The 15,370-nt window shown below is 34.7% G+C and overlaps 1 protein-coding gene across 11 annotated transcripts in view; it reads right to left on the reverse strand.

Moving 5' to 3' along the window:
* Positions 1-14,311, reverse strand: part of LOC111421675 (regulatory transcription factor Rfx) — a 30,732-nt gene extending 16,421 nt beyond the window's left edge. The window contains exons 1-9 of one of the 11 annotated variants that reach the window (XM_071201559.1): positions 14,236-14,311; positions 13,139-13,298; positions 8,069-8,235; positions 7,716-7,884; positions 1,417-1,467; positions 1,102-1,164; positions 693-795; positions 438-642; positions 157-267 (exon numbers count right to left, since the gene is read on the reverse strand). In XM_071201559.1, coding sequence (XP_071057660.1) covers positions 157-267; positions 438-642; positions 693-795; positions 1,102-1,164; positions 1,417-1,467; positions 7,716-7,884; positions 8,069-8,206 — 840 coding nt within the window. In that variant the 5' untranslated portion in view covers positions 8,207-8,235; positions 13,139-13,298; positions 14,236-14,311. Of the gene's footprint in view, positions 1-156; positions 268-437; positions 643-692; positions 796-1,101; positions 1,165-1,416; positions 1,468-7,715; positions 7,885-8,068; positions 8,251-13,138; positions 13,610-13,709; positions 13,973-14,235 lie in introns of those variants that run through there. The other 10 variants (XM_071201556.1, XM_071201558.1, XM_071201557.1 and 7 more) reach the window with 10 other exon arrangements.
* Positions 14,312-15,370: the final 1,059 nt, after the last annotated feature.

Genomic DNA, 15,370 nt, shown 5'->3' on the forward strand with positions numbered 1-15,370 from the left:
AAAATCTTTTTATAAAAAATATTTAATACCTCAAATATTAAAAAAGTCATCTATAAAGAATCTACGACATAAAATAACATAAACCATGCTGTGTTTATAATAAAAAATAATAAGTACGATTATTAAATTCGAAAATTGGGGAAATGGGGAACTTACTGTCGCAGGGGATACTCTAGTAGCGTGGCCAAGCGCGGACCCGACCTCCTCGTTCACCTGCCCAGAAGACGGTGTCGCATGCACGGTGGCCGTCGCCACATAACTCGTTTCCTGTTACCAAATTAGTTAGCAACCGCAACCGAATAGTAGTCAATGATTATGTTAGTCAAACGAGATTAGTAGGAATACGATATCAAATAAGAGAAACGCAATCAATACCGCTTTCATGAGACAAGAATTCTACGCGAAACTTGTATAAATTATGAAATTCAAACACTTACGGCCGCTGTAGTTGTTTGAGGTGAATTTCTGGTTGAAGCGATAAGAGTTTCAGGATCGACAGCAGGTTGAACTAAATAATGTCCTCCAGTGGTTGTATATCCGACAGCATTTGACGCACCCGTTGTTGTTGCATTCGCAGCGTAATATTGACCCTGACTTGCATAAATTGTTCCAGCTTCTCCAACAGTATAAATCGGATACGCCCTAAATATTTATTAAGTAATTAAATTAATAACGTTGTGATTTAAACTTACATTTGTGCTTGACCACCATTAGTTTGAGCAGCGTATATTTCGGGTTCCACATATTGAACATGATAACCTTGATGGGATGCCACTGTATCTCCTTCTGAAGCAACTAAATCAAAATGTACAAAAACAAAACACCTTTACCGACACCAAATGATTAATAAGCGTATTTTGAAAAACATTTACCATTATTACATCTAAAAGAACAAACAGCACTAAACATATTATTACTAAAGGACATTCTACTTGGACAAAACCCCGTACACAACTACCTCCTTCACCATACAGACACAAAAAATCATGATCGCACACACGACTGCAATTCAACCACCACCTCCTCCACCTAGCATAATCTCACGTGTTCACCAAACTGGAAGTAACATTCACTCGAATGGGGCATGATCGGTCCCCCTACCTGTAGCTCTCACCCCATCACCGTCCACCTTCAGATAACAATCGACCAACCCCAACTGCAAACCTGTGCAAGGTGATTCACATCATCATATCGGGATAATCAGAGGAGATTATGTCGGACGGGGATGAGCGAATACAATTTTTTTGTACGCCAAAATCTCGCGGAGGGATCGAAAAATCTCCCTTGATTGATCTCGATATAAGGTAAAAGGAAAAATGAAAACTAAAAAATAGGAGTAAGAGATTTTCATCGTATAAAGTTTTTGAATTGGGGTGTGCGATTTTGGAACATCGTGTGCTATTGTGTTGTGCTTACCTACGGTGGGTTGCACGGGTGTTAAGGAAGCATAGGACCTAGCCGCTGCTTCTGATAGCATTAAAAGAAAGAAAAATTTCATGGTTGCTACTGTAGGGAACTTATTTATTACAGAGTGTTTCATATTTAAAGAATAAATTCTATCAATTACAAACTCAATTTAATTATAAAACAATATCAAAATCTACAGATTTTATCCGTGTATTAAGTAGAGATTTAGTAACTTGAGATTTCCAAACTAGAAAGAACTAGAAATAACATTAGACCTAGTAACATTGATAACATTAGCAGTGCATCTCTACTACTACTAGGTCTAGTGTTAGTTCTAGTTGTTTTTCAGCGTCAGCTTGTTGTATATTTTTATTGAACTAAAATTAGAACTAACAGTAGACCTAGAGTAGTAATAAGCAGGTTACGATGGTTCGGACATGTTTAATGGATGACGAAGGAAAGATGGCCAAAGAAAATGAAAAACTGGATACGCCAAATCGAAGAAAACGAGGAAAACCAAGGCGGTCCTGGAGAGTGGAAGTTGAGGAGAATATCGAGTCGAAAGGACTAAGTGAAAGTGACTGGCGAAATAGAAAAACATATAGGTTTATGTAAAAAAAACTCAACTATACAGGGTGATTTATAACATACGGAGCAGATTAAAAGAGCAAGTACTAGGGGCCAAACTGAAGATATTTTCTTAATAATGTTTTGACTACAACGTAATAATCACAAAGATATAGAGCATTAAAGTTGAATTAATTGCCCAGCATTTCTTACGATATACGGTATTACACTACGTTTAAATTCAAACTGCGAATATTTCGGGGTTACTTAAGCAATGCCTGATTAGCACCAATAATAAAATCTTTGTAATATGGCAGTTACGGCTATTTAAAAATTTGTTAAATCACTCAAAAACTGGTGTTTGTTTTTTGAGAACCGCTGATACCATGTTTTTATTGCTGTCAATCCAGTTGACTTGGTTACCTAGCAACGGACATGTCATTTAACGTCAAAATTAGAATTTTTACTAATCAAAAAATACAATGGTAATGTACAAGGACAGTAGAATCTAACAGGACTGCTACATCCATTGTATTTTTGTAGTCCACTACGGGTTGGTTGCCCGCACTCTACGTCACACTATTTGCCACGCCTGGTAACTGTCTGTGTTTTTAGAGGTTATATGATAGACATTAAACGTCTAAAAACATAAAACTTCAAAAATATAATGAATACGTCTAGGATATAACCTTTAATAATACACACATTGACCATAACAACAGCTGTGCGTGGAAAATGGTATGACGTAGTTTGCGGGCAGGTTGTCACAACAATGGATGTAGCAGTCCTGTTAGATTCTACTGTCCTTGGGTAATGTACAGTAACGAAGAATACGTAGATATGCTTATTATTTATGGAGCTGCTGGAGAAAACGCTGCACACGCAAGACGTCTGTATTTAGAACGATATCCAAATCGACAGATCCCTTCTGAAAACACTTTTCTTCGGTTAATCCAGCGGGGAAGAGAGACAGGAAATTTGCAACCTAAGAAAGGTCTTGGTGGCGGTAGACTAAACAGACATGGAGTGAATGTGGAAGAAGAAATTCTAGAAATTGTGGAAGCGGATCGAAGCACGAGTACTCGTCAAATTTCTCACCAACTCGAGGTAGGTATTCAAAAAGTGCAAGGACTGACTCCCGCTGACTATCCTTTGCGGTTGCAATTTTGCGAGTGGCTACTAAATCGTACCAACAGAGAAGCAGATTTTGCGGACAGTATACTGGTAACGGATGAATGCTGTTTTACCAGAAATGGTGTTCTAAATGTTCACAATTTCCATGTGTGGTCGGACGAAAATCCACACGTTATTCGTCAAGGCTCTTTTCCACAACGATTCAGAGTGAATCTATGTGAGGGAATTGTGAACAATACGTTAATAGGACCTTTCGAATTACCAGGAACTCTTAATGGAACTTCTTATTTACAGTTTTTACAAGAAAATCTGCCAGTACTCCTGGAAGATATTCCGCTACTTATGCGACGTGAGATGTGGTTTATGCACGACGGTTGTCCTGCACATTTTAGTCGTAATGTACGAGATTTCCTCGATAATGCTTTTCGGCAAAAATGGATTGGTCGAGGTGGACCTATTTCATGGCCACCACGTAGTTCCGATCTTAACCCATTGGACTTTTTTTTATGGGGATTCATGAAGGATAGAGTATATGCCACCGAGGTTAATACAATCGACGAACTACGACATCGCATCACTGCCGCTACAGAGGACATACGTCCACGATTTCCACGATTATCGTTAAATTGGATTCGTCGTGCGCAGTTCTGCGTCGAAATGCAAGGACAGCACTTTGAACATATGTTATAAAGAGATTATTATTATGTTATTTTCTTGTTTTAGACAGCTCCTTCAAAAATGAGGATGGCGTTGACAAGTATTTTAATTGTTCTTTAGTGAATATCAGCTTTAGTTGACGCTAACTTATTTAAAAAATTAACATGCGATATCTATGTAACTATTAAGATTTTAACAAAACATTATTAAGAAAATCTCTTCAGTTTGACCTCAAGTACCTACCCATTTAGTCTCCTCCTTATGTTATAAATCACCCTGTATATCTGCGTGTACAGGTGTCCCGAAACTCAACGTTAAGCGGGTACTAGGTGAAAGGTCAATTGTTCTAGTAAAAATAAGAAAATTCTATATCTCTTAGTTAAGTGGTAATAGAGATATTTTTGAAAATGTTAAAAATCGATCCCGTACATCATATCTCCAGGTACTAGGGTCAGAAATGTTCGCAATTTAATAGTGATTTTTTTTAATAATGTATTCCTTATGAACCAAGTTACTATAGAAGTCACAAATCAAAAAGTTTTGCAAATAAACATATTAGTTTGATTGAGTTAAGGTTGAAAGAATTTATGTCTATTGAGTGTGACACACGATTTCCAAAAAAAAGGAGAAGTACAACAGCCTTGGCAAGTTATTTTAAAAGATGGCCTATTTAGTCAAGTCTCAAAAATGGTGCAACACTTGCCATTCATCTTTTCATAATAAATATTATTGTCTTATTTTGCAAAAAATACTATTTGTATTTACTCTTTATTTCCTCTTAACTTCGTTAGAAGATGCGCCACTCAATATCTACGAACTACAAAATGTTGTTTCAACAAGATGGTTGCCCTTATGTCTTGTAAAAGGACTGTTTCGAATAAGATTAACCTAAAATTAATTTTTCATCATTATTAAATTAAATTAATTTCAAATCAAATTATTTTCTTAAAACTAAAGCTGTAAAATTGCCGTTTGCCGTCGGCACTACTACAAGCTCTGCATCGTCGCAGAAAAGATCTTTTTACTAGTTGTGCAAATCTCTTTTGCTGCTGTATAAATATTGTGGCGCAGTTCGGCAAGATTTTCAATCGGTTTTTAATACGCTGTTGCAGAAAAACAAGTAATAATATTTTTTAGGAAAAGAAAAATGGGGTGAAAGTGTTATACTATTTTGGAACCTTGACTAAACAGGTCATCTTTTAAAATAACTTGCCAAGGGTGTTGTACAGGGTGGTTCAAATTCGATGTCCGAATAGGCTAACTCGGAAACTATAAGAGTTAGAAAAAAAGTAGCTTACATGTCATGATCTCGTTTTTCGAGAAACTGTTAATGCCGAAAACCTCATAGCGCTATCGTCTTTTGTTTTTCCCCTAGAGGCCAAAATTGAAAATACCGTAAAACCAATAAGTGCAATTATCTTGGTTATTATTATAGGTGGAGTATTATAACTAAGACATTATATGGACACTTTTTTACAGAGAATTTGATGACGTAGTCAAAAACCACTGATTATTCGCTTATTAAATTCGTTTTTTTTTTCTGATTACAAAAATATAGGGTTCGACAGGTCTATTTCTTATTGTTTTAGAATAAAGCTAAAAATAAACTTTTTTTATAAAATTTCCATCTAGTGTCGTCGAGGAAATTAAATTTACAGTTTCCTGTAAGTTACGGGGCGGTAAGTAAAACTGGTAAAATCTAAAAAGTTAACAATTAAATACGAAGATAACTTCTAGTATTTAAAAACAAACAATGTGGTTTGTTAATATGTTTAAATACCGTTCCGCATTTAAATTTTCTTGGTATATTTGATATGCCAAAACTTCATTATTTAGCAATGCTACCCATACGTTAAAACCAAAGCGACCTTGAGTACGCCTTTCAATGGTATTTTGGGGATTAACGTTCGACCATATATGTTGGTTATTTCTGTTAAATATCCCCGCACTGCTAATGTGTGCTTCATCGGTCCAGATAATTGCTCTACTGAAAACTGGGTTTTCATTAACCTGATCTACGTACCAACGGCAAAATTCAAGCCTTCTTTGGGTATCACCATCATTCGAGGAACGTATGGCTTATACTTGTGTTTATGTAAAACACGAAGACAGCGATTTCTGGAAATACCAAGATCATTCTCCATTTCGCGGCTTGATATCGACGAATTTGCTGTAACTGCCGCTAAAACATTTATTTCTTCGTCTTCATTTTCTTTATAATACGATTTTGGTGTAGGCTTTTTAAAAGATCCGAATGTTTTTAAATTTTTTTCTAAACGACTAAATATTTTCGCATTTGGCTGCCTTCTTTCCGGGTATCTATTAAAATACAACTCTGCAGCCAATTCACTACTTTTATTTTGTAATATGTAACATTCTAACATGTCAAACTTTTCAAAGTTTTCGTAATTCATCTTTAAAACAGGATTTTTAAAGTGACACTTTTTGAATACAAACAAATGTTGCTATGTTTATTTGAATTCAAAAGAAAAATATATGAGCGCCATCTATCAATAATTTATTAAGTCATTTAAAAATAATATTAAATCGTAATAAAAAATGTGAAATAATGCAATCTATTCCAACTTTTGTGTAAAACATATATAAATTAAACAGTTCAACAAATATATTTATTTCAAATATCAGAAGTATGTTTTTTTTTAATTTTTAGTTATAGAACCGTAATTTACAGGAAACTGTAAATTTATTTTCTTCGGCGACACTAAAAGAAAAGTTTATTTTTAGCTTTATTCTAAAACAATAAGAAATAGACCTGTCGAACCCTATATTTTTGTAATCAGAAAAAAATAACGAATTTAATAAGCGAATAATCAGTGGTTGTTTCCATTTAAAAAAACGAAAATTGTGATAATATCTCAAAATCTAAAACCGACAAAATTTTTTTGACTACGTCATGAAATTCTCTGTAAAAAAGTGTCCATATAATGTCTTAGTTATAATACTCCACCTATAATAATAACCAAGATAATTAACAGGAGTTTTCGGCATTAGCAGTTTCTCGAAAAACGAGATCATGACATGTCAGCTACTTTTCTTCTAACTCTTATAGTTTTCGAGTTAGCCTATTCGGACATCGAATTTGAACCACCCTGTACTACTCCTTTTTTTAGAAATGGTGTGTCAAACTTAATGGGGAAATTGTTTCAACCGGAGCTCAATCAAACAATAATTTTTTTTTACAAAACTAACGACTTATGTTAATCACTAGTGAAACTTTTTTAAAATCACTATTAAATTGCGAACATTTCTGATTGTAGTACCTAAAGATATGATGTATGGGAACGATTATAACATTTTCAAAAATATGCCTATTACCACTTAACTAAGAGACATTGAATTTTGTCTTATTTTTACCAGAACAGGTATGAATTGGCTTTTCACCCGGTGCCCGCTTAACGTTGAGTTTCGGGACACTCTGTATATATAAGACGATACTGTCAGGGTCAGCCATGATACAATGAAACTAGATCCTTTCATCATACAACCCCGCTCAATAAAAGCTCTTTTCTCACGACGAATAGTATCCGTAACAAAATTACGTAACTGCATATAATACTGAAAATGTGCAAGATTTCTCGTTCTACTATACTAAAATAATAAAAGCAAGCAATTTTAGGAGACGCTTTTGAAAATCTAATCAAAAAAAACTTTAGATCTTTGCAATTTGTAACAATTTTTTTAGTTTAAATTTGAAACACTCTGTAAATTTGCACAGCAAATTTTGGCTTTAGTGTTAGTATCAAAAATAACTACATAAATTTATTTTCAATTTTAAATCGTGTTACAACCAAATTCACCTTACTAAAAAAATTCATATGTTAATATGTAAACAACCAAAATAACTCAAAGAAACTTTAACTTTAGTTCGTTTAAGGTGAATTTGGTACTTATCTTTAAAAATGTATTAAAAAGAATAAGAAAGGGCTTACCGGTAACAGTGATATAATGCGAAGAAACTTGCTCGATTCCTTCCGTTTCGTGACTTTCACTCTGATGTTCTGCTGTCGCCGAACTTTCGTTACTAGAGTCTGCAGCTTGTTCCAAAGCAGATACGTCGATTACCGGCACCCCATTGACGATTGTACCACTAGTCGCAGCCTGGAAAAATGTTTTAATTTTCCAAAGGAAACAACAAAACGTGACTTAACTAACTTATATATTTGAAAAGTTCTTAGAAGGAGAAGTGATCGATAATGATGTAAGATGAAAAGATGGATAAAGAGATCAATAAGGAGAAAAGGTGGAGGAGTATATTCTATCGAGAGCAAACTGGCTCCGATACCTGGTGAATACTGGCCGGTAACACAATTAGCTGGGTTGTCTGCGACTGTGCAGGTGGTGTCGTTGCTGGGGCTGGGGTGGGAGGACTGCTGCTGTTGCTGCCTCCTGATGCTGTAGCAAACCTGGCTGTCGTTGCCATGGCACAGTCTCCACGGCTACACCTCTCCTCTGCAAAAAGACAGACTTCGGATCCAATCAGAGAGCCTACAATCGGAGCTGCATACACCTCAAGTTAGGCTTTCTGTACCCCCTTACTGTGTTATGTGAAGGGGTCTCACTTAAATTCAATATCAACATCATTGTACAAAGGTTAATTAAAAAAAAAAAACATTCATAACATTTTCCTAGGAAATACGCATTTAACTGAATAATAAACTTTAATTCATTGTAGATAAGTGCTTTAAATAATATAGATAATTAAGATGATTTTTGTTTATTTAAATATATCACAATAAATTAATATTTCAGAAACAAACAAGATATAACCTTTTAAGCTTAGATTGATTGAAAATGTTATCAAATTAACTTAACAAATCAACTCAAGTTCTTGTTACAGTTTGAAAAAAGATACTTTATTAATTACCTGACTAATTTAGAAGAAACGTTAATAAAAAAAAAATTTCCCTTTTCGTTATTAACACACATAAACACACAAAGAGATTACCTTTAAGTATAAACTCAAAATTCACTCTCACAGTAAGATTAATAAGAAAACAAAGTGACCTGGTGCAATCATGGATTAGCGCGGTGATGTAGTAAACGACTGCACACATGAAAGGTAATAGTAAAAAGCACCCCACCTGCGCGATCACCCCACCTTTTAATTATGCCACCCCTATCATAGCACATGCCAAACAAAATAGTTGTAACACTATCTAGCACGTGCACCTGGTGGAAAAAAGTCGGCCCCACCAAAAACTGCAAGGAGGAAAGTACGAGTAACTGTACACCCTTATTGCACGTGGTGCATTTCGATTGGTAACAGCCCAATTATCTCTTTGGCGCAACGTACATCCATCCACCTGGTTGTTAGATAATAACCCTACCTGCGTACTGCATACGCCTGTGACTCATATAATTTTAAACGGGGGGACAAAATGATACAGGAAGTTCCATGGGAATATTGTAATTCGTTTCGTTTAATTTTAATTCTTTTTTTGAATTTGATAGATGTAAGTTGAAAGGCTGGTACAGAATGACACCAAGCAAAATAAAAAGTGATTCAGAGAAATTGATATTTAAAAGGACATGATGTGGGAGAGATTTAGGAGGACAAAAGTCATCCTTTTCAGGGAAGATGGTGCCTTGCTATGACAACCTACCATGACAACACCCTTTTCGGCGGAGTTTCTAGGATGTTTCGAAATTAATGAAGTTGAATTTGTGTTAGCAGTACTCAAGTTATATACAGCATGTTTCAAAAACGGAAATGTGCTAAACAAAAATTATATATTAAACAAAAAATAAATAATTTGTATTACAACATGTAATTTAAAGGCAAATCAATAATTTTTAAACACATTTCGAAGCTATTTTACAATATTTAAACAATTTTTTAAATCACTTTATAATTTATAGTAAATAATGTCTTTTTTAATAGAAATGGTGAAAGATTAGCTGTACATTATTCGATCCTTTATTAAAATATTACCAAGTGTAAATATGAACAAAGATATAATCGTAGAAACTCAAAACGTCTTGACAACAAGATTGCAAACGCGCGCCGGGCTAAAGGAGGAAGATGACCTTGCACCTACACTTTCAAGTACCTCATACATCGAGAAGCTAGCTAATAATAAATACATAAGCAAAATGGCGCGATCATACCACGTCACCAGAGAAGTTTTAATTAACTCCATACTGCTTAAATAGGTTAATTGGATTAACCATGAGGAAACTCATGAAATCAGCGAAATAAAGACTTACTGCTCACATGGCGTGCTTCACGCGATTGATGAAAGGAGAATACCTAGACGTGCGCAAGATTCAGGAGGATTCAGTTGATGAGAATAGCTCTTGAAATTTGCGACGCTGGAACTCGCTAGACCGGAAGGGTTGAAGACAGTGTATACGGGAGGTCAAGGCCCGACTCGGTTTGGATGGTATAAATATGAAATCGGAACGCCATGCCAAAGACAATGTTGCTATTTTGAGGTAAACATCGAGCCATTTTGATAAATTTTGGAAAAAAAAAGCTTGCCGTGCTTTAACCCGAAAGTTTCTAGTGTTAGTTCTAATTTTAGTTTAATATATTTATATAAAATTGCTAGTTTTGTCAGATTGAAAATGTTTCAAGTTAAGTATTGGATAAGAATTGATAATGAGGGCAAGTAGTTTTATTCTGGAATGAGATGAAGAATAATTCAAAAATTTTAAAATGAGGAAGCCAAATAAATCTTTATATTGTAAGCAGTGATGGGCGCTGGGTAAATACCCAAACAGTGGGTATAAAAGTGATACCAGTAAAAATATATAGATTCCAATAAAATTGAAGAGGAAGACGATGAGGACGTTGAAAACGAGGAATTGTCAACAATCAAAGACGTATTATCATTAGACGAATCTGTCGTAATTTAGATTAGATCAAGTTATTATGATTATTATCACCAAGCAGCCCTCTGCGTCCATTGTTGGACATAGACCATCCCTATTCTGTGCTGTTTGAATCCAATTGTTAGTCATTCTTTTGACGTCTACTTCGTCTGTTCGCTAGCGGTCTCCACTCTCAAGCAACCGTTTTGTCCACTGCTCATTCTTCATTCGTACGACATGACCCGTCCAGTTCCACTTAAGCTTTGCCACAATGTTGACCACATCATTTACGCCAGTTCTTCTTTATAGGTCTTCATTTCGTATGTAGTCCCTCAGAGTTAGACCCAGGATCGACCTCTCTATCTATCTTTGCGCAACTGGGACCCTCTTGGCAGTGGTTACCGTTAATGTTAAAGAAAATTTAAAATTTTTATTTAAAATTTAAAAAAATTGATTGAAAGCCTTTCTTGGCCTTTTCTCTTGAAGATGTCTCTAAGATCCTTGTTTAGTTCGCTTGTTTGATTATCTCTCGATACACGAACCTCATAGCCAAGATATACATAGCTGGGAACAAGATTTATCATAAATTTTGATTTCTTCTTGTTGATATTTAGCACGACTCTTGCACACACCTCCTTTAAGTCGTTCATCATTAGTTTAATCTCTCCAAGGCTATCCGATATAAGAACTATATCGTCCGCGTAGCGCAAATTATTTAAGCATTTGCAATCAATGTTTATGCCTTTTTGGGTACAATCCAGTTGTTTAAATGCACTCTGAGGACTGTGATGAACAATTTGAGTTCCAACAGTTTTACTCACAATCAGTACTTTACTACTTTTACTCTCTTCAATACTTTCATGCAATTTTACCGTCATTGTAGCATTCCTGTAGATATTATAAATAAGTTTGGTATGTCGATAAGCGACTCTGCATTCTTGAAGTGCTTGCAAAACTGCCATCAACTCAATTTAAATTAAATTTATAAATACCTCAAAATACCCATCTTGGGTAAATACCCCCGGGTATATATCCAGGATATTTACCCTTGAAAATAAATACCCGGGTATTTAACAACACTGACTGTAAGTGCAAACTTAATGTAAACGCGACTTGGTTTTCATTTCGTCCTTGTAGATGGCAACATTTGTGAGCTATTTATACAAATACTTCTTATTACATTCCAAGTATATGAAGTTTTATTTCTAGTGGGTTAAAAAATAGTTTAGGATACAATGGAGACGATTACTTGTTGTATTCTAGGCATAATCAATCTTAGCAGCTTTAATTCTGACACAAACACCATCAGTACAACTAACACTAGACCAAGAAGTCGAAACATTCGGGTTTAATCTTAAGAGACATGTGGCTAAAGCCGATGGATGTTAGTTCTAGATTTAGTTTAACACTAACATACAACAACCTGGCGATAAATAATAATTAAAACAAGAATTAACACTAGCACTATCTGGTGTTATAGAGATATTGAGGGCAATGAAAGGGTAGACAAGAAAAAAGAGGTGAAAACGCAGTTTATTGGACCCCAACCCGGTTGTGGAGTACAAAAAAGCCACTTAAAACAGGTAATAGTTGGGAGGCCTCAAAAGTAGCTTACACTGGAAAGAAGTTCAAGGTCATAGACAAGGGAAGAGTATGATAACTCCATCGCAAAACAAAACCAACGAGGTTTTATGCCTCAGCAAAGGGGATGTAAGGTCGCTCTCAGGCTTCCTGACCAGCCTTGCGCCCCTAAACTACCATATCTTCCTTGTCATTCACAATACTGTGTGAATGGGTCACCAGAGGCCGCCTAAGACACAAAATTTTCGGTAAAGTACGCCTAACACCTACCGACATAAAGGGTCAAGACCTACATTTGGCCTAAAGTTTTGGAGGGCTTAAGTTACAATACATCTTTAGGTCGCGGTGACGAGAGGGGCTGTTCTCCTCAGCCCAGCAGCAATAATAATAATAATAGTTCTAGTGATTATAGAAAACGCTTAAAAGTGTAACCATGGTAACTAACCCTTAGATATTTTATCCACAGAGTAGTTATTCTGTGATTTATCAGGAGGATGGTAAAAGTGGGCCTAAAAGGAACTAAAATTTAATAAAAAGCTTAAAAAAAAGATTAAGATTAAGATTAAACCAATTTTTATGATGATTATGGATCAAAAAAGTTTTCAATATTATATAATATTTGTTTGGCACAGCACATTTTTGAAACAACCTTTATTACATATATATAATTTGTATTTAAACTAAAACTAGCACTAACACTAGACTTAGTAGCGTTTTTTTCAAAAAATATTAATGTTTTAGATGCAATGTTGCAACCTTATCCAGAAACAAGTTTGAAGTCAAGTATATCTGAAGAAGGTTGCAACAAGGCATCCGAAACGTTAAACTTAACCTAAAAGTTTCGAGTTCTAGTGATAGTGTTAGTTCCAGTGAGTTTTAGTTTAATTAACACCGGCCATAAAAGCCTTCTTACTTATATAATATGTTTAATTTGTAGTTAATAAAAATTTAATCTTACCTATTAGTACTAAAACATCCTTTTTTCTTCTCGTTTTTGAAATAAATCAAAAAAAAATTAAGATTTCAATCCTCTTTTCACAACCAGCTGTTCTCTTTTTTATGTTATTTTTTCATAAAATTAACGTATAGGTAGAAATGAACCAAATCCTTGAGATAACCTAAAATATAAGAAAAAATTTGACAGTCTCTCCAGATATCTAACCCTTAAATCTGCGCAATTAAACCCCTAAATCCTTTAAACCCATTTAGTTTTCTTCAAGTTTAGATTCCTTTGATTTCAAACGCTTAATTAACAACTCCACCCTACCGCAAAATTAGTTGCTTCGAAAAGGGGCACGTCGATAATTTTTTTTTAAAGGGCCCCTATGCCACCGCAAAGAGGCCATTTGTAAAATACGCGCTGAGGTGTGATTTATTAATGATTAATAAGTAGCGAACGGATAACGATTATCGATTGGAGTTATGGGTACTAAAAAAAATACCGAGAATCTGATGATTTTCGATGACGATTTTACGTCAGTGTAATTGCAAAAAAGGTTATAAAAATTTGTTTAAAATTCGGAAATTACCTGTGTTGCTATGTTGTTGTATCGGTTGCTAAGGCAGTCACCAAGGATACGATGCTATAAATTCCTACGATTTGACAGCTGATATTAGCGTTAAGCGATGATAACCTCTTTACATTGCACGTTGCCCGACACCAAACCGAAGCAAAAACGTTATGTAATAGTTTCAGTTAATCCGCCATCGCTATTATATTTTAGCGTATTTCATAAGGAATTTATTTATTGATTATCGGACACTTTACCCCAATTTGACGGATCGAGAAATTCACTCACTACTTTAACGACTTTATTACCAACCTAATTTGGTTTCTAACTCGTTTTACTTTTTTAATTAACCAAATCTAATTTTTCAGTGTTTATTTTTATATTACCACAGAAATAATAATTATTCTGCAAATAATTAAATATAACAACGAGACATATTTATTATAATGAGGCTATTTAAAAAATGGTTATAATTAAAAATTAGTTGGCACCTATGTTGTTAGGCGAAACATTTTAAATTTAATTGATGAAAACATAAACTTACGATTTTATTTCGTTGATTCCATGGGATTAATCTCAAAAAATCTGGTGATAGTAACGGATTTGCAAGCTTTTTTGTTGTCAAGTTACTTACTTCAAAAGGAACAATATTTTTTATACCATGGAAACAAACAGGAAGTTTGTTTCAATTATTATTCATAGCACCATATTTCAAAGATTTTTTGAAAGACGTCAATTTTGACGTGAGTTAAAAAAACGCGGTAAATTCAAAATCCTATTGTATATATTTCACTATTTTCATACTTTTTGGAGTATATTTATCAAAACTTTGTTATAGCACAGCATTGAAAAATAAAAAAGGTAATTATTGCTACTTCATATTTGGAATAAGCAACGTATTTAATAAATAGACCCATTACTTCTTTAACTATATACAGTGAATTTTACTTAAGATGCAATATACAGAAAGCTTGTTCTAGGTCCTATTTAGTCGTGCGTCTGAAGACCTATACGAATATGAAATTCCCGGTAAATACCTTACATGAGGTTAAAAAAATGTATGTATAGACAACCGCAACAGCACATCTGCAATATTGGTTATCGGTCACCAATTTGAAATGATCTTGATAAAATATGATGTTGGCATAACTTACAGAATAATTTTGATAGAATATCCTGTGGCATAACTGTTCCCCATCATCAGGTCCCACCATAATCAGTATCTCAACATTTAGGGGTAAGTTTCTTCCATGACTAACTTTTTACTTTTTGTAGGTATGTTATCTGCAGTGATTTGACTGTACTTGAAAAGTCATCTTAATTTGCTTCAGCTTAAGACTATTATTTCCAATTGCTCCTTTTTGTAACGCTGTTTATTCAGAGTTTGGGTCACCCATACCTTTGTAGCTAATGGGTAAACAACATCTTTGGTCAACAAATATCAATCATGGGCTTAATAGACGCTGACTACAGTTTCGAAACAAGACGATGCATGCACAGTGATGGGCGCTTGGTAAATACCCGGCGAGTAGGTATTTACAGGAATATCGGTCATGAAGATGTCTCAAAGTTTCCTGTAGGCTGCCCATGCGAGTATCATCCTTCTGTTACTTCGCTTGTTTGATTATTATCTCTCGATACACGAACCTCATGGCCAAGATATATCGCTGCGATGCGAA

Source organism: Onthophagus taurus, chromosome 2, assembly GCF_036711975.1.
Source record: "Onthophagus taurus isolate NC chromosome 2, IU_Otau_3.0, whole genome shotgun sequence".
NCBI classification, from domain to species: domain Eukaryota; kingdom Metazoa; phylum Arthropoda; class Insecta; order Coleoptera; family Scarabaeidae; genus Onthophagus; species Onthophagus taurus.